Source organism: Geospiza fortis, unplaced genomic scaffold (genome assembly GCF_000277835.1).
Source record: "Geospiza fortis unplaced genomic scaffold, GeoFor_1.0 scaffold286, whole genome shotgun sequence".
Taxonomy (NCBI): Eukaryota; Metazoa; Chordata; class Aves; order Passeriformes; family Thraupidae; genus Geospiza; species Geospiza fortis.
In genome coordinates, this window is record NW_005054444.1 from 27109 (window position 1) to 47141 (window position 20033).

The following is a 20033-nucleotide window of genomic DNA, read 5'->3' on the forward strand; positions in this document are numbered from 1 at the left end:
GCGCCCCCCGCTTGCCAGGCGTTGGGGCTGGGGCGGCCCCTGAGGGGTTGGGGGGAGGGGACGGGTCGGCCCCGAGTTTAGGAAGGCTGGAGCTGCTGGAGGGGAGAGGTCTGAGGCAAGGTGTTCCCCTCAGGGTGAAGAGGGAGAAAGGTTGTGGAGTCTCTCTAACTAGAGATATTTAAGAACCGCCCTGGCGCAGTCCTTGCAGTGTGCTCTGGGATGACCCTGCTTGAGAGAGGGGTTGGACGAGATGACCCTCTGTGATCCCTTCCAACCAGACCCGTTTTGTTGATTCTTTGACCTGAGCAGCGCCAGGACTGCTGCGGGAAAGAGGAAGCATCCCCCCGGCAGCGACTGGGGAAGGAATTACAGCGGCTTTCTGGGCTGCTCCAGGCCGGTGGGAGTGGGAGAAGCTGGTGTTTGCCCTGGATTCGTTGTCTGGTGTTGGAAGCAACTGGATTTGACCCAGCCTAGGGTGGGGAGAGGCCATGTTTTGCAGGGACAGGGGCTGCCTGGGCAGGACAGTAACAGCCACAGCCGTCTGAGGGTGGGTGTCTCCCTGAGACAGCTCAAGGAGGGGCTAGTGACTGCCCTGGGACGTGGGAGCTTCCTTCGGCCTCCCCATGTTTGGTCTGGGTAGAAGTGGGTCTGGATACGCTGTTTCTGAGCCCTGTCCCTCTGCCCACAGCAGCAGCATGAGGACCTGTCCACCAAGAAGCTGCGGCTGACCAAGCCCAGCAAGTCGGCAGCGCTGCACGTGGACCTGTGCAAAGCCACCTCGCCTGCAGATGCCTTGCAGTACCTGCTCCAGTTTGCCAGGAAGCCCGTGGAAGTGGAGAGCGTAGAAGGGGTTGTCAGGATCCTGCTGGAGCATTATTACAAGGTGGTGAAGCTGGGAGCCAAACATGCTTGCTCCTTCTGCTCCTGTTTGCTTGGTGTGTGGGGTGTTGAACAGGGGCTCACAGGCTCCTCCTGTGTTTCTGCCTCCCTTGCCAACAGCCTGGGCTGAGAGTGAACAGCTATAGCCCTTGACCCAAGTGATTTCTGATTGTGATACTTGGTCCCTGTGCTGATGGTTTCAACAGCCTGTGACAAGTTATCCCTGCTCATGGTCTGTGTGGAATTTAGCTTGGCAAAGGACAAAAGATCTGTCAAGGTTTCCAGGGAACTGGAACTTTTCCAGCTGGGAACCTAGCTGTCTAGAGCTGTTTCAGCTTTATCTAACACTTTCCTGACTGATGTGTCCTTACTGTATTCTTAATTTTCTCTAGCAGTGGAGAAACCTTTTAGCTATTGCTTATGTGGTAAAAACCAGCACTTTTAAAATCACAGAATAGTGGAATGGTTTGGGTTGGAAGGGACATTAAAGATCATCCACTTCTGACCCCTCTGCTAGGGCAGGGACACCTTCTGCTACCTTCTAACCTTCTGGGTTGTCCAAAGTTCCATCCAACCTGGCCTTGAGCACTTCAGGCATGAGGCAGCTTCCCTGGGCAGCCTTCTCTGGGCCAGTACCTCACTGCCCTCTCAGTAAAGAACTTCTCCCTAATATCAAATCTATGAATAAAACTGTCAGGGATCGGTCTCTTCTCCAATTAGCAAACAGTAGAACAAGGAAATGGCCTCAAGCTGCTCCAAGGAGGTTTAGACTGGATATTTGGAAAACTTCCCACACTGAAAAGATTATCAAGCACTGGAACAGGCTGCCCAGGGCAGTGGTTAAGTCACCATCCCTGAAGGTATTTCAAAGATGGGTAGATATGGCACTTGGGGACACAGTTTAGACTTGTCAGTGCTGGGTTAAGGTTGGACTTGATGATCTTAGAGGTCTTTTCAGGCATAAGTTATTCTCTGATTCTATGAAATACAGAGTTCCTGGTCAAATAACACAGATTATTTGTGCTTGGAGTTTGTTTGTAGCCTGTATTAGAAGAGAGACTCATGAACCTGCAGACAAGATCACACTGGCAAGAGCACAGCCTGTTACAGAATCCAGCTTTTAAAAATACTGCTTTCAAAACTACCATAGCTGATGTTATTTTACTTACAGACAAAAATTTCAAAAGAACTTGTTTCCTAGTACTTCATAACACTTACACTTTCCCTTATCATCCAGAAACCTGACCCTGAAAGCTGTAACTGCAGTAGAATTTTTGTGATGATTTATTTGTTTGAAGTGTCATTGTTTTGTTTAAGATGGTCTTGTAGCCTCCTGTTCCTTCATCCCGCTAGATTTTGGTAGGGCAGTCCCCATGCAGTCCTGATGACAGTGTCCATTGTTCAAATGCATAACTTCAGCCCTAAAATAAAAAATGCTTCTCAGTTCAGTTGCGAAAGGGGACTGTTACCTTGGGTGTCACATTTGTCACTTGTAGGCTGTGTGTGGCACTGAAGTCTCTCTTAAACACTGACAGATATAACAGTTGTAACTGTAAAATTTCTTGTCCGAAAGATGGGATATTTGTTACTGTAATTTTTCTGCAACTCTGTGTTCAGTGTTGCACAAATGCTTGGTAAGATCCATGTATGACATCCAGATGACTTTCTGCCTTTCTACTCTGCATTGGATATCCTTGGCAATACAAAGAAAGAGGGACTGTCAGTTATGACCAGAAGTCTTGTGTGCATGAGTCTATGGCAGTCTCAAAATAAATCTTTAGAATGCCTGAACTTTTGAAATTAATTTTAAAGGAATATTAATTGTTGAGGCTTACTTATGTGATTATCACCTGTGACAGTGTTTGCTGTTTCTTAAATGAGTAGATGTATGTAGGTAATTTATGCTGTTCTCTTTGTTTTTCTTTAACTTTGTTTTGTACTGAGGGTTTTTTGGGGTGTTATTTCCTTCCAGGAGAATGATGCCTCTGTAAGGCTGAAGATTGCATCCTTGCTGGGGTTGTTGTCAAAGACTGCAGGATTTTCCCCAGACTGCATTATGGATGATGCCATTAACACCCTTCAGAACGAGAGTAAGTCACCCTTTTGATGTGGTGCTTGAGATCAAGGTGGAATCGTGCTGTCAAAGCATTTGGGACAGTGGCAAGGCCTTACATCTCAGGTGTATGCTTGGCAATTGCTGCTTAGAGTATTTATTTTCTGGTTTTGTGAATGATGACAGATAACACCATGTTTTGAGGAGGACAAGAATGTTCCTCTGACCTGCCTGCTCTATATCTTTGTTCTAAAGGAGTGCAAAATTTGCTTTTGCATTTCCATCTGAGAGCTGTTGCTTCTGAGGTTCTCTGTTCTACAGGACAGTTTTGCTTAAAATGGAAATGTGTTTGAAGAGGAGTTTTTTTATATTATGCTAGAGGCCAGCTCATCAGGCTGTATCAACAAGAGTGTAGCCAGCAGGTCAAGGGAGGACAGTGTTCTACCCTTTCACTCAGCACTGGTTAGGCCACATCTGGAATACTTCATCCAGTTTTGGATTCCTCAGTGCCAGATTGGTGCTGGTAAGGTTGGGTGAATTCAGCAGAACCACTGAGGTGCTAGAGGACTGGAGTATGTGATGTACAAGGCATAGCTGAGGGAGCTTGGCTAATTCAGCCCTGGAAAGGTTTCAGGATGGCCTTCCAATGTGGATCAGTCTGTGATCCTGTAGCTGGTAAGAGTTCAGCAAAGTAGTGCATAACCTTTCACTCTTCTGTCTTGCAGAGTCTCACCAAGTCCTTGCTCAGTTGCTGGACACCCTGTTAGTGATTGGCACAAAACTCCCAGACAATCCATCTGTTAGGATGAGGCTGGTAGAGGTAGCCTGCAAGGTAAGGAGGCCCCCCTGGGCCAGGAAACTTTTATCATTGCCGCAAGAAAAAAGAAAGGTAGTCAGTATTTAAATTACTTTCATTTTTCTCAACAAGCTGTTACAATACTAAGATTAATAACTGCTAGGAAACATAGCACGGTGTTTCAAAGGGCTGAAAGAAACATAAGAATCCAGTTACATCTGCTCATCTCTTGTTCCCCAGCATCTGACAGATTCTTCTCATGGTGTAAGGAATAAGTGTCTTCAGCTAATTGGCTGTCTTGGCCCAGTGGAAAAAGGTGTTGCAAAAGAGGCTGAAAGCCAGGCGGCCAGAGATGTCCAGAAGATAATAGGAGATCATTTTAATGATCAGGACCCTCGAGTTAGGACTGCAGCTATAAAAGCCATGGTAAGTGTAGCTGGCACCGTGGAAGAAATGGTTTGGGGCTGTATCAGGAAGCTGAGAGAGGGCTGCAAACTAACACAGAGGTTTGTTTTAAAGATTATTTTAATTAACTTAGTAAAAGCCTGTTCAGTGTATCACAATTACCTGAAAAATAAGCTAGGTCTTGAAATATTAAGGTAACATGAGATCTTAAGGGACATTTGAGTGATTCATAACTTCTGTTTCAGGTATAGCTGAAGAAGCTTTTTCAACTTGTTCATTCTTTGAGTGTGTGTAGGCTCTTTCTTTTAGAGACAAATTTATTTAGTGATTTAGTATTGGTTACCAGAACTACAAGAAACCACTAGTGCTCCAAAATGCAGTAGGTATCTGCTTATGATAGGAAACCTGTGTGATAAGTGCAGAAAGAATTTAGTTTGTTTGTTTTAAAGCCAACATTTATGTTTTGCCTCATGGCTGCATTCATTAGCATTTTCTAACTGTTCATGAGATATAGTATATACTGGGGTTTTTTGTGTGAGGACCCTTCAGAAGCTTTTAGCTTTGCAGAAATGCAAGCAAAGACCATGCATTTCAAAATACTGCTTAATGTGAGTTGCCTGTGAGTGTATGGGGATACAGAAGTTTCTCTATTACCCTTAAAGTTTATAATAATGTTCCGTCTAATGTGATGGTAAACGAGGATCTTTGAATTAATGTTATTAAAATCTAGAGAAAGAAGGAAGATGCATTTGCACTTGAATCTCTGAAATCTCCCTCTCCTGGACGTTGTACTTACTCATCCTTCTAAAAAGAAAGAGTGTAGGACACTTTGCTCTCTCTGTGGTTCAGTAACAGAGGGATTACCAATGAGTTTTCATGCCATGTAAATGCTACTTTTGGATCCATGTTTCAGGAATGGTAATAAAGTAATTAATTATCTGTTTTAATTGTGGTTGAATATGGCTAACACTAAAAAATTATTTGAAGGTTGGGAGAATGAACAGGCAGTGTATTTGTATAAATTGTTTTTCCATAATCTAATATGAAGCTAAAAAATTATACTGAAGTCAAGAATATTATTTAAAATACTTACAGTCAAGGTAATGCAGTATTTAAATTATAGCAGCTCAAACAGAAAAACTGTGGTGAAAACTTAGTCTGTGTCCCTTCAACCTGTACTTACACTTTCTTGCACTGTTTTGTTTTTTTCCCTGTAGCTACAACTTCATGAAAGAGGACTAAAGTTACAGCAAGCTATTTATAGTCAGGTAAAACCTTGTATTTGTTTTGTACTTGTCTGCACATCTTTCTCTTTGAGTTCTCTGGCAGTGTGTTTTATGAGGAGGAGGGCACTGAGCAGAGGAGGAGTATTTTACACTTAGGTAGCAGATATTCCTTGTTGTATAACAGAGGAAATAAAAGGTTATTTTGCATCCATTGTGCTTAAATGCACTAAAGCATGTACTTTGTTGTATATTGTTTGGGGAGGTGATCATGGAAAGGGCAAGGCATGATGAAGTCATTCCTGTCATCTGGCAGTTGTAGTCTGAAAGTCTTAAACCCTTGTTCATTGGAGAGTACCCATGAAGCTTGTATTTGTTATATCAGTAAAGCTGTGCAGCTGCAGCCTGTATCAAATCAGTTCTATTGCAGACTCACATTTCATCCTTCTTGCATAGTACAGGCAATTCTGGAGTTTATAACATGTGCCTGATTGACTTAATTAGATCTAGTCTGCCTGATCAAACTTGGAAATACTAGGGAGTAGCAGGGAACACTGGATTCATTTTGATTTTTAATCTGTCCTAACTGTGGTGAGGATGCTGCTGGCATTGTGGGAAGTGAATGACAGCTCAGGTGGAGATGTTTCGGGTATATTGGGCTATGAATGTTCTTTCAGGCCTGCAAGCTGTTGGCAGATGATTACGAGCAAGTGCGCAGTGCTGCAGTTCAGCTGATTTGGGTCCTCAGTCAGCTTTACCCTGAAAGGTATGTTCTTCATGCATTGTCCTCAAAGTACTGGCCAAGTAACCACCTGATCCTGAGAGTTTTGTGCTGGTAGGTCTGAGGAGGAGCTGTTAGGAAACTGATGTGTACAAATGACTGATGCCTGATAAGAATACACTGATGCAGTGAAGTTTTGGTTCCTGGTATTTGTTGAACATTGATAGTAAATCAGCATGGCTGTTTCTTATTGATGCCATCCAGTATGGAATACAATCAACAAACTGATTTCTCTATGTCAGCATTGTCCCGATTCCTTCTTCTAATGAAGAAATTCGCTTGGTTGATGATGCCTTTGGAAAAATTTGCCATATGGTTAGTGATGGTTCCTGGGTTGTAAGAGTACAAGCTGCAAAGTTATTGGTAAGTTGCATTATTTTCTTCTCTATCAGAGAATAGTTTCTCTTAAGTTACTTGACTTTTCATATATATTTGGAAAAAAAAAGAATGGGAGAATATTTAAAACTGTATGGGTAGATTTCTCCCAGAATTCTGAGGGGAAATAAATGAGGGAGGTTGAGGAAACCCAACAGTTTTTCAGCTCAACTGTGAAGTGATTCTTCCCTTGAGAGTAGATGGTTGAACATTAAAGAAAAAAACAAATCCTTGTCATAATTCCCTGCCCCTACTTCTCTACCACAGGACATGTGAACCAACTGAACTCAAAGAAAGCCACATTAACCTCAGTAGGAAAATTAGATGTTCTGATTCTTAAGTTCGCTTTTTTAGACTCTGACGTACAATGGTGTCAGGTATTGCATAAAGCTGTTAGAATGAGTGGATAAGATTGAATGCCATATTGGGATAAATCAGGAAATTATATGGTGCAGTTTAGAATAATCCTGTTTCTTCTTTTTGATATTTTTTTCTCTTCAGGGTTCTATGCAACAAGTTAGCTCCCATTTCTTGGAGCAGACCCTTGACAAGAAGCTCATGTCCGATCTGAGGGTATGTAAGTGTTTGGGTTTGTTCTCTTGTGTGTAGGTGCTAAAACCACACAAGAGGTGTGTTAATATTGAGTGTGCTTTTTCATCTTGTCCTTGCCTGAGGGTTGCTGAGAGTTAATTGATGATGACAGGTTTTGTTTTAGATTAAAGTCAATTAAGCAATTGCTAGTTTTAGATTTCTATAACCAAGGATGTAAGAAACAGCTCTAGGCTATTCAAGTTTTGCAACAGCTGAGAGGTAAACGTTTGTGGTGTTCTGATAGTTTTTGGCTAAAAGCTTTGGTTATTGTGTATGGAAAGGTTATATCCTAGTTCTAGGAGCAAGCTCTTGGAAACATTCTACAGCATCTGATCTAAAAACATCAATATTTCAAGAAACATGTGTAGCTAAAAGTCTACTCAGCCCTGTGAGCAAAATTTTTCAGTAATGTTCCTTCCTTAAGCAACATGCTTGAGGTTATGTTAATTTTTTTCTGTCTACAAAAGAATGATGAAGAGCTGCTGTTTTTTGTGTGCTGCTTTGTAAAGGCTGTTAAAGAAAGTGCTGCACAGCTTTATTTAGAGTGTGTGGGAGAAGGAGGCAGACTAGCAAGCACACTGAATGAATATCCCATTTTACACATTGCTGAACTCTGGATAGTCTTGATAGCATTAAAGTATTTAATTGCAGTTTAACAAGTTGAACTGCAAAGTGATAGCGTTTTTACAGATCACTTATTGGCTTCTTAACTAGATGGGCCTTTGTTCTGACCCAGTTGGGCTCTTTTTGCAATGGATGTCTAAGAATATGTTAATTAAAATGTGTTTGTTATTATCTTTCCCCTACATCAAAACTACAGAGAGTTACTGGCAGTTAGAAATAGCCATAGAAGAGTAGGTACTGTTTGCTTTTCTTAGCATTTGTATGTGTGTCAGTGTCTAAGCCTCCAGCTATATCTGTTTTCAGATCCAGTTTAATATTTTGTTCAGTCATCTTTTGAAGTTGACGTGGTTGTAACTGAAATGTTTTTTGGACAGAGGAAGCGCACTGCACATGAACGAGCCAAAGAGCTCTACAGCTCTGGGGAGTTTTCAAGCGGCAGAAAGTGGGGAGACGATGCTCCCAAAGAGGAAATCGATACTGGTGCTGTGAACTTGATTGAATCAGGAGCTTGTGGGGCTTTTGTTCATGGCCTGGAAGATGAGATGTATGGTAAGTGTTAACTGGGCATGGAATAGCTAAAGGGGGGAGATCTGTGTTGGCTGATGAGCATCATTGTGATCTCTGATATGGCAGTTGTTTCAAAGGTGCTGTAATGTTGCACAGAATTTTGGATAGAAGTGTTCAGTTGGGTAGAAAAAGCAAATAGCTTCCTATAAATGGTAAAGTTTTAGTAACATATATGGTAATAAGTGGCTTGCTTCTGGTCTGCAGAAACCCACTGGGATTATTTTTTGTTGTTGTTGACTTAAATTTAACAGTTGCACGTGGACATAAATTGGCAGAGTTAGTTACTGCTGTTCAAAATAGGTGTTTTGTGAGCAGGAAGAAAATTCATAGAATCATTTAGGTTGGAAAATACCTCTAAGATGATCAGTTCCAAATGCTAACCAAACACTACCAAGTCCACTACTAAGCCATGTCCCTAAGTGCCACATCCAGATGATTTCTGAACACTTCCCTGTGTAGTCTGTTCCAGTGATTGACAACCTGAATGTTTTCCATCTAAACCTCTCCTGGTACAGTGTGAGGCTGGTATTTGCATAAACCCATGAAAATTCCAAGCTCTGAATGTCATTTTTGAATTTGCTTTTAATGTTATCGGAAGGATGAGGTTAAGTTAAAACATACAAAACCACCACAACAAAAATATTGTAGATTGTGTTGTAAAAGTGGGCTTATTGCTCCGTGAGTCCTGCAAATAAATGCATGTTTTCCCAGTAGCTGAACTCTCCCTGAAGCTTGAAAGTGCACCTTCTTTTTTTCCTGCCTAACAATAAAAAATGTTTCGCTGGTTCAGCCCCTTGGCCCAATGAAACATGTTCTCCAGTTTCTTGTGCCACAGGTCTTGTGTCAGTATGATGCTGTTGAGGAATGTGGATAAAATGAACAAATGTGAAATATACACAGATCTCTCTCTCCACTGCAGCATTTTTAAATACTGCTGAGCTCACCCTGACTGGTAACCCTGCTTGAATTCCATGTTGCAACTTAAATCTGAATTAGTGTGTCAGCTTATGAGAGCAATATCAGCAAAATGTTTCTCTTCTCTTAATACCTGGGTCTTAATGACCATGGAGACTCAGAGCTGTGACAAAAGCATCATTATTGAGCAAGCAGGGGTCTGTGCATTTTTGTACTTGATCAGAATCCTGAGGAGTCAGATGTCTTCTTTAGGAACAATAGGCCTACAAAGCTCCACACAAGTTCAAGTAAATGTTTTCAAGATGAGCTAATTTGAGTGAAAACTAGAAGTATGTTTAAAACAACAAGGTTTGCGAGACATCAGATTAATTACCATTTTTCTGATCCTAGCACATAAATGTTAGGGAAGCTAATGAGGATGATTATAGGGAAGAGAATCTCCTCTCTGCCTAACCCTGTTATATTTGGGTATTCTTCAAATTCCTGCGAAGTTTTACAGCATAAGTAGACTCGGGATGCTTTCTGATTTTTTTTTTACTTTAATTCAAATAATTTTAATATTTAGGTGGTACCTTTTTCCTTTGTCTTGAGGAATATGAAGTCAGAAAGCAGAAGACTTTCATTCTGTTAACTGCCAAAACGTTGATTCTCTGGGGCTTTTCAGCAATTCATAAAGTGCTGCATAGCAAGTTAAAACGCAGTGAAAGCTCCAAGCAATTAAAATGTCAGGAAGAATAAAACAACCACAGTTTAATTAACTAAATTAGTTTGCTTAAGATACCAGTGTTAATGCTATGCTTGCGAAACACACTATGAAATATGCAGTATTTATGATGGATTAGAGACCTGTTTTTCACCTGCAGGTCCCTTTTGCAGATGCTTATGGCAGCAGCAGGGGCTGTATCAGAAGTGAGACTTGATTTGAAGATTTGTCTGTGAAGAGGTCCCCAGTGGGTCCCTGCTGAGCTTCTGTTGCCCTCAGCATTTCCTTAGCATCTCCTGTCCTTAGCCCAGCCCTTGAAGAGTACAAGACCTCACTGTTGGGTGAATGTCCTTTTAAACAAGACAGTTTTAATTAATTTACAGTGAATTCCCTGCTCCTCTTTTAACAGAGGTTCGAATCGCTGCGGTTGAAGCCCTGTGTATGTTGGCTCAGTCCTCACCTTCTTTTGCTGAGAAATGCCTGGATTTTCTGGTTGACATGTTTAATGATGAAATTGAGGAGGTCAGATTGCAGTCAATACACACAATGAGAAAAATTTCCAACAACATCACCCTGCGGGAAGACCAGCTGGATACTGTGTTGGCTGTCTTGGAGGTAAGAAATTCTTGAGGAGGACAAGAATTGCTTTCCTGCTTGCTTTGGGGTGCTTAATTATGTACTGCTAATCAGTCCCTTCTCCTGAGAGCAAACCCACCCTTTTTTGGGGTTTTTTGACCCTTTGAACTCTGCCAAAGGTTCCTAAAATCTGGTAGCTTGTAAGCACCAGGACAGCAGAATACTTCTGAAATAGATAAATTTTAGATAAAAACTCTTCCTTTGATCACTGTGCTGTTGCCTCCACGTGTTTCCTTCTGTGTTGTGTTGAGGTCCAGCACTCCACGTGCTTCATGTTGCATGCAGCTTCATTTTCTTTCTGTGTCCTTGGTTCAGCTGCTTTGGCTACACCTTTGCTCACCAAGCAGAGCTGGCCACCTACATCTTTGCTCACCAAGCAAAACTGGCCTGAGATCTTTTTTCTGTTGAAGGTGTTTGTCAGTGTGCTCTGCCATATAATTTTGAGTTTTCCTAACCAGCATCCTCCCAGTCAGTGTTCAGCCAGGATTCGGGGAATAGCATGAGTCAGATGCTCTTCCTGGTTGATGAGGTTGATCCAGGAAGAGATTTTGGCTGTATGAATGGTACTGTGTCAAACTGTCCTCTCAGACCTGATTTATTTGCTGAGTTATAGCCCCTGAGGCATTTTTTTAATCTACTGCTTGTGGTAGGCAAGTTGCTGCTTCTTTTGGGAAGTGCCTTGGGAGGTCCTGCAAATCCACTGCTTCAATCTCTTCACCTTTTATTTCCTTGACCCAGGGCAGCAGTTGCTGCTTTAAGTTGTGCCTCAGGAAGTAGCAAACTAATTAAACCTATTTTATCAGTCTGTAACAAATGCTTTGGAGTATGATCTGACTTTGCAAATGCAGCAATGAGCTTTAGGTGCCTCACATTTTTGTCATTATTTACATTTGTTTAAGCTGGGAAACCTGTGCATTGAGGTATGAAAATGTCCTGGTTAGGCTGGACTCTTCTGTACTGACTTACCATGTATGATAAACCCTACATGTATTGTGGTTTGTATTATCATAATTATCATCAGGCAGTGGGATAGCTTAAGTGTAGAATTATTAACATTTTAATGGATTTATCTGATTCTGAAAGATGCTTGGTGCTTTTCTGTAAAATCCATCTTCTAGCACAAAACTAAAGGATGTGGAAAAATACCATTAACTTTGGTGTGTAAATTGGTTCCAGCAGTGTAAATATGGAACACCAGGGTATTGAGGATAACTTCTGTTTTCACCCCACTGCTTTCACTTTATCAGAATAATTGTCCCAGGTATTCCTTGCTTTTCTGACCAGACTTTGGAATTTGCTTTCCCCGTTGTCCTTGATTGCAGTTTCTGTTGCTCATCTGTGTCCCTTCATGGTCTTCTGCCTTGCTTGTCTCTGTACCACATTTCTAGTGGGTTTTATTAGTGATCTGGAGTAGTTTATGACTGTGGTCATTCCAGTCCTTAGAGTTGTCTTCTCTGTGGTCATAGTCTGCCTTTGACCAAAAGCCCTTTGGTCATTCGAGTGTGTTGGCTGTCATTTAAAAGCCTTTACAAGAGGATTGCTCTTTCTTCTTTTGTGTAAGACAGTGATGAATGAGCTGTTGATACTTAGCAAATTATAATTTAGAAAAGGCAAAATCCACCACTGAAAAGCATCCAGTTCTTGTATCCTATCAAATTTTCACAATGCATCCAGTAGCACCAGGCAAATGCTGATAGCAAGGAACATGATGATGCATGGATATGGAATGTCAGGGTGGTTTTTGGCAGAAGAAATGTAATTAATTCAGCTGAATATTCTAGTCTGTCCAGCCATTGACATGTCCTCAGTGCTTCCTCAGACCCTCTGGAGGCTGCTGACTGGGCTCTGTGGAATTGAGCTTCCTGGGTTAAAAATGATAAAAGGCTGCTGTGAAAATGCTGAAGCGATCTTTGGTGATTGTTTTACTGAGTTGCCCAGCACCTTCCTTTTTTGTAACTGCAAAGATACAACATCACCCAAACCAAGCAGTGGTTTTTTCTCTGCTTGAGAGGTCAGCAGTGAAGCAGTTCCCGTTCATTCCAGTAAAGGAAGCACATAGGAGGATGAGACCTGGAGTCCCTGCAGCACTTGCCTGGTCTGTCACTTCATCTTTGCTTTGCTCTGGTGACTAGAAACAGGCACTGCTGTTCACAGACCTCTTTTACTAACTCGGCCAAGGAGCTGAGGCTGCCAGCTTTAAAGTAAATGTGTGTGCAGGCATGTTTCACTCATCAGCGTCTGGGTTGGGTTTTTATTTTAGGATTCTTCAAGGGACATTCGGGAAGCACTTCATGAACTGTTGTGTTGCACCAATGTTTCAACTAAAGAAGGCATCCATCTTGCACTGGTGGAGCTGCTGAAAAACCTGACCAAGTATCCCACAGACAGAGAATCCATATGGAAGTGAGTGTGTTCAGTGTCCTTCTGTGTCTACTTACTTACCTCTTCTTTTTAGTAAGTGAGGTGCTAGAAAATACTGAGCTTGCTAAGGAGGTAACAGGTATTGCAGGGATACAATCCTGTTACTCTGTAAATATGTACTTATTCATGACTGGTGTGGAAACTCTGTGTTGTTCTTGCTTGTCAATACTTGCACTGGGAATCCAGATCTGATGACCACTCCTGGAAATGTGCCCCTATTCCAGGCACTCAGTGCATTCACAGGAAAGATGAATTCCGTTTGAAACCTCATCTCTTCTATTGCAAGTGTTTTTGCTCACTTGGCATTGTGTTAAATAGTAATATTTACCAGCAGTTGACTCTGTCAGTGGTGATAAGTGGATTGGCCATGTGGCATTGTGCTGTCAGAGGAATTTTTCTGTCTAAGTAAAAAGAAGGAACTTTTGCAGCAGATTTTTTGGTTGTTTAGTGGAAGCAATAGAGGGAATGATGCTCCACACACATGGTTTGAGATGGAATTCTTAGATATTACTAGAAAGACTTGTTTTAGCCTCCTTTGACTTCCAGTGTACTTTTACATTGTTTTTGGAGTTTGTGGGTTTTGAGATTTTACCTCCTATCTTCCCTATTTCTGAAGAAAAAAAAATGCACTCATTCATTAGTCTTTAGTATAAAAGCTTCCTGGATTGTATAACTCCAAGTGTTAACTATTTTGTAGACACTTTAAATTTAAAAAAAAATAAATTACTGCTTGTCCTTTCAGTTTTCTCAGATCCTATAAAATATTTATGCAAATGGTCAGTTGTAAAGACACAGTGAGCTTGGACAGCAGGATTTTCTTGCAGACTGTCTAAAAGTGTTGCTGCAATATAAAGTAGTAATGCTTAGAATGTTGTATTTTGAAATGCACCTGTTTACTAACATATATTTCAATATGTTTATTTACAGATGCTTGAAGTTCCTGGGAAGCAGGCATCCCACTCTGGTGCTTCCATTAGTCCCAGAGCTGCTGAGCACACATCCGTTCTTTGACACTCCGGAACCAGACATGGATGACCCAGCCTGTATCTTTATTCATGAAGCCAGTTGATAATTTTGACTGCAGTAGATTTTATTCGTGACTTCTCGACTCTCACATTTCTTCAGCCATTTCTCCCTGTAGCAGACAAACAGTCCTGTGCCTGTTTCTGAATCCTTTTGCACTTAGTTTGTTACTCAGCAAGTGATGGAAAAACTGTTAGCTGTAACCATCTTCATAAATATCAGTGGACTATAATTGGTCTTCTTTTTATGCTGTGATGAATAATCAAGCAATTTGTCAAGCTTTAGGCTTTGCAGAGGAGCCCTTTGATGTCAAAACATTTGTCTAGTTGCATTCGTTTTGAGGATGCTTTAGCTTTTAAATAAGAAGAATGTTTTTTCATATCTGTTTTCTTTTTACGTAAAAGTTTTTCTGTGCTCACTGCTGTGCAGTTTATGAAACAGCACCATCTCTAAGTACAGCAGTGCCTGCATCCCCATAATGCTTTGAATTTTTCATCTTTCTGAAATAATTCAATATCAGAAATCCTTATATTATTGTTAGCTCTTCCAGTGCTTTAGAATACAAACGATTATTGATACACCATTCTCCTCAACAACAGGAGATGCCTTGGAAATGCATTTTTCCATTGTTATAGCCCTTGCTTCCCTTCTGTGTGATGGCAGAACATAATGTTATTTCTGATGCATGCTGAGACACATTGGACTGGAACCTTCTTCTAGAAGCTGCTCCTTATTTTTCTCTCCAGTCACAGCCCATCAACCAGAAATTCTATACAGATTAGATGAATGCCTTGTGAGAATTGAAATGAGTTGGAATCAGGTGGAGAGAAATGAATCTGTAATTACCTGGTTTAGTAATAATTTGAGTAAAGTTGTCCTGTGAATTGAGAATTAAAGAAACATTGCAGGGAGAAGAATGCTCTTCTTTAACTCAGTGCACCATCCTGCCAGGAACCAGAGAATATTATGTTAGAGACTGTTTTGGAGGTAACTTGCCACCAAATTTTACAGAGGCATATTATGTGAAGATAGGCATGTGAGCCAGAAGCTGGGGTAAACCTGAATAGCATGATTCCAGTGTAAACTGATATTTAAAACATGGTTTTGTTTGCTTTAAAGCACTTAGGAAATTTGAATCAGAGCTTATGCTTGGGAGCAGCTCTGTTGCAGGTGTCAGCCTTTGGGCTAACTTCTGAAGCCTTTGGCTGCTCTCTATTTCTGCAGGTCTCAGACTGTGAAAATGTGTTTTTTTCTGTTTCAGAATTATCTTTCCATGTTTGATTCTTTGGGTTGCTTAAAGTCTGTGCAGAATGATGTTTTTCAGGGAATCTTAGGTAATGCATCAATTTTCAAAGACTTGACAGTAAATGTAAAATTTTGGATGCTGTTAGGGCACCAAAAAACTTGAACAACCTGGTCTAGTGGGAGGTGTCCCTCCCCATGGCAGGATGGGGTTGGAACTAGTGGTCTTTAAGGTGCCTTCCAACCAAACCACTCTGTGGTTCTGTGGTGCAAACTGGTGAGCACAGTGTAAGCTGTGAGGAAGAGTGAAACTCTACCTAATGCACATGGTCTGTATTTGGGATCCCTGGCTCCTTTCCTTTGTGTTGCTTCTGAGCCATCCCATGTTGGCAGTAACATCCTTTTTCCAGTATGGCTCACCCTGTAATGTTTGCACTTTGTACTTGATTTTAATCTGCTCAGACAGCTGTTTCTTCAGGTTTTGCTCAGTATTTTCCAACTATAAAGAACTTCCTAGACAAATCTTGGCCAAGGAAGGGGTTGTTGATGACTTGTTTTAACTTCCCATCCCCAAGGAGCTCTTCTTGCTGTTTTTCATTTTTCTTTAACAATCCATTTGCAATAGACATTGCTGTTCTGGTTCTGATTTTTAATGCTGCTAAAAGTTGCCCTACAATGCCTGCCCTGTTCTCTGACCATACATTCAGACATTATGCATATCTTCGGGACAGTCTCTCTCACCTGGTCCCTCCATTAAGAGTAAGTTGAACTAAGTAAGTTTGGTTTGGACTTTGACACCTGTTAGAAATATTGCCAGTCTCTTTCAGTCTGTCTTTGTGTAACACTTAGATTCTGAAAGGTTTTTCTCCTGTGCACCACAGGAATTAATATTGAAATGTGCATTAAGGCGGGAGAAACAAATGTTAAATTGTTGCAATATGGAATTATTAATATTTTGGGGACAACAGTAACATCATTGCTCTCAAATGAGAATAGTACCTGGTTTGCTGGTTAGCTAAGAATACTGGGAGGGCAGTATTCCTGGGAGTTTTCTATAGCTCTGACTGTGTGTGTGGGAAAGGCCTTTGTAGATCTTCCAACATTTCACTCATGCCCTACCTGAACTGTTTATTCATGGGTGAAATGTGTTCTATTCTGCTTTGCAACATGCTTTTCCTGCATGGAAGTATGGGTGGGGTTGAAGTTGGCTGTATCACAGCTCATAAAATGAGTGGTGGTTTGTGCGGTCTCGGACTTCCCTTGGCTTCACAGTGTCAAATGTAAGATGAGGAAGATGTTTCCCTCAAAGGGATGTTGAAGTTTAACCTGAGGATCTCTAGTGCAAGTGGATTGTAAAGTTGGGGAGGATTGACTAACAAAGATGCAGATTTGAAAGCCTTGGTATAAATTTTGTATTTGAGAAATGAATTGGAGCTCTCAGTTTCTTGCTAAATAGATGTCAACATTTTGCAACGTTGTTCCTTGTCTTAGACTTTCCTCTTATTTTTGTGTGTGTCTGTGTTCCTTCTCTCTTAGTTGCCGGGTAGAAAGCTGGTGTCCTCTGCTGTCTCTCCCAGTATTACCCCACATGAAGATCCTTCCCAGCAGTTCCTGCATCAGAGCCTGGAGAGAGTTTACAACTTTCAGCACCTCGACCCACGGGGCATACAGGAGCTGCTGGAATTTACCATCCGGTAAGGCCTCAGGCTGCCCTCTTATGGAAAGATGTGTTAGGGTGCTCAATTACTCTGATGCAGGTGCTTTGCTTCTGAATATGAGTGTTGTAATTTGCTGTCCAGCACTTAACTTGAGCCTTCCTTTAGAGACTGTTGTGATAAAAGTGTGTTCATGACCTGTTCTCAAATCAATGGATGGTCTCAGGTCTGGCGCAGCCCCCCAGAATGACCAGTGTGTATTTTGGGCAGGGGGCATCTTTTCAGCACATGGTAAAAGTTAGGTAAGGGTGTTCTTTTTGGACTGTTCACTTATGCTAAAATACACTCTCAGTTTTTGTGATTTCTGGGTGACAGCCTTGTGTCTCATTCTCAATTTTGTGTCCTTGTAATTTTGATCATATTATTTGTAATGTACATGCACAAGATTTTCTTGGTTTTTTTTTTTTTTTGGAGGGGGGGAGGTATTGTCCCCTTTGCTCTTGCATTTTCTGGGTCCTGGGGCCTTTCATTCAGCAGGCAAGGACCTGCTTCTGGAATTTTAGGTTCTCATTGCCACTTACAAAGGACTTGGGCATTCCTCATCAGTTTTCAAATCAGAGAGCTTTTCCAGGAATAGAAAACATTCTTGCATGCTGCTGTCTGCTGCTGTATAGATAAGGGTGTGTGGTGTTGCTTCTCAGTGTGGGTTTTATGCTGCCTCTTCCATTTCATCTCTAGACTGATTTACACAAACAAAACACTTGAAAAGGATCCTTTCAATGTGATTCCTCTGCTTGGAAAGAGCAAAAGAGCCTTATTTTAAGAATTAGGAAAACAATCCAAAAAGCTTTGTTTGGAATATGGAATTTTTAAAAAGCTTAATTATTTGAATTCCTTCAAAATAGCTGCCTTCTGTTGTGTGTATGTTGCTGTGAATCACTGTCACACCCATCTGCAGCAGAGAGTAAACAGTGTGCTCCTCACTGAAAACCCAGCTGTGGGAACTGTGAGGTTTGTCCTCAGCTGTTTTGCAGCTTCTGTGTGCCAGCCTAAAATATAGTCTCAAAGCATTTAATGCACTAAACACTTGAAACAGCTAATCTCTAGGCCAGGCATCCAGAACCTCTCAGGCATGGGGGTCTGGGAACCTTCCAGGCCATGACTGTTTTCAGGTTTTGAGCTGATGGAAATTATTGCTTGACTTTTTTCCTGATGGGATTGCCCCCTAGGAAATCACACTAAACCAACTGCTTTTTCCATCCTTAAGACAAAGGGAGGATTTTGGCAAAGCCAAAAAAAGTGTTAAAGGTTATTTTGCAGAGAGTAAGATATCCCCACACCATCAATTTGGTTGCGGAGAGCAGAAGGATAGAGGCAGCTCACAGCAGTGGATGTTGTCATGGAACATAACTCTCTCCTCCTTTATCATTGTCATCCACGAAAATAACAGACCTTGTGGAGTTTATATCTACTTGGGACTCAGAGTTTTGGCTGCAGAGCCCGAGGCGGGGAGCATCAGTCTGCAGTGTGGTTAGAAATATAAGAGAGGCTGTTTAGCGAATCTGTCTGTGGTTTAGTTTGTCCATCTATACAAGAATTTTTTTTTTCTTACAGGAATGTTGAAATCTGTTTAAGATTTGTAAGGAAATATAATTAGTGGAATTGGGAACTGTATAAGACTGGGAAATCGAATATCTGCCTAGTTGTTAGCTGACAGATGACATCCTGTTCTCCATTAGTGTGTTGTGATGGGTTGTGACATGGGAATTAAGCACCCAGGAGCCTTCTCTTCACTCTGCTCCCTGGAAAGAGATGAAATGGAGCCTCTGTGTAAGGTTGAGGCTGGCTTGGCTGTTGGTGCATTGCTGTTGAAGGAAAGCACAACCCCTCACTATGAGAGACATTGAGGGGCTGGAGCATGTCCAGGGAAGGGCAACGGAGCTGGGAAGGGCTGGTGGTGTTTATCCTGGAGAAAGGGAGGCTCAGGGGGACCTTAACACTCTCTACAACCCCCTGAAAGGAGGCTGTGGCCAGGTGGGGGACTGGTCTCTTCTGAGTTACAAGAGAATAGGTGGAAGCAGCCTCAAGTTGTGCCAGGGGAGGTTTAGATTGGATTGTAGGAAACTGTCTTCATGGAAAGGGCTGTCAAGCACTGGAAAGGGCTGCTCAAGGCAGTGGTGTATTCACCATTCCAGGAGGGATTTGAAAGACATGTAGATGTGGCACTTGTGGTGCACTTGGCAGTGCTAGCTTAATGGTGGAACTGGATTATCTTAGAAGTCTTTTCCAACATAAATGATTTTATGATTGTCTGCTTAGGAAAGATTTTCTTTGGTTGCATATTAACCTCATGGATTTTTGTTAATGTCTCAGGGCTCAGCAACTCTCTGGTTTGGCAGAGTCAAAGATTCAGAATTGCATCCTAAATGCAAAGATAAATCTAAAATAAACAAAAGAAAATGATCAGCTGAAAAATAAAATTATTAAATTAAGTAGGAAATGTGGAAGTGACAATTTTAGTAGACTTTGGATCAACGTAAAGTGTAGAGAAGAAAAGGCACATGTTGAAACCACATCATCCAACCTATTTTCAGTTCTGTAAAAAAACTAATTTTGTTTTTTTAATGCACACTTCAAGAAAACTTGGCTAGCAATAGAGAACTAAAGCCTTTTGGGTTCCATTAACTGACATTTTTTTTCTATCATATTAAAAGCTGCTTATATTGCTGTATGATTTACAAGAATTACCATGCCTGGTAATGGTAACACACCATCTAGTTGGGCAAATATCAGTACATCACATTCTAGCTTGGCTTAAAAGGGCAGCTCTATTTCAGATACACTTGGTTGCATGAGCCTAACACGTTCCAAACAACCTTTCTTAGCCAACATGAATAGTTTGATTTCCCAGCAGTGTAACACAAATGGGTCGTTAGCTGCTGTAGAGGGCTGGAGTGTTTTAAGTTAAATCTGGAGCTGCCACTCTGTGTGGTTCCCATGGGGCTGCAGAGTTATGTGGGCTGACAGACTTAATGCTTCCACTGCTGTGCTGGTGTCAGCTTCCCAGAAGAAGGGACATGCCAAGTCCCAAGGTGCAAACTGCTTTGTAGTGTGTGTTTTGCTGCTGTTTCTGGTGCTTGCTCT

General features: G+C 41.5%; 1 protein-coding gene across 2 annotated transcripts in view; it reads left to right on the forward strand.

Moving 5' to 3' along the window:
* The first annotated feature begins 691 nt into the window (after positions 1–691).
* Positions 692–20033, forward strand: part of INTS4 (integrator complex subunit 4) — a 32809-nt gene continuing 13467 nt past the window's right edge. The window contains exons 1-14 of one of the 2 annotated variants that reach the window (XM_014309640.2): positions 692–883; positions 2852–2969; positions 3658–3764; positions 3969–4154; positions 5351–5401; positions 6034–6122; positions 6380–6500; positions 7014–7085; positions 8102–8276; positions 10322–10527; positions 12809–12951; positions 13897–14012; positions 15860–15993; positions 16771–16928. In XM_014309640.2, coding sequence (XP_014165115.1) covers positions 2936–2969; positions 3658–3764; positions 3969–4154; positions 5351–5401; positions 6034–6122; positions 6380–6500; positions 7014–7085; positions 8102–8276; positions 10322–10527; positions 12809–12951; positions 13897–14012; positions 15860–15993; positions 16771–16928 — 1592 coding nt within the window. In that variant the 5' untranslated portion in view covers positions 692–883; positions 2852–2935. The remainder of the gene's footprint in view (positions 884–2851; positions 2970–3657; positions 3765–3968; positions 4155–5350; positions 5402–6033; positions 6123–6379; positions 6501–7013; positions 7086–8101; positions 8277–10321; positions 10528–12808; positions 12952–13896; positions 14013–15859; positions 15994–16770; positions 16929–20033) is intronic. The other variant, XM_031062310.1, reaches the window with a different exon arrangement.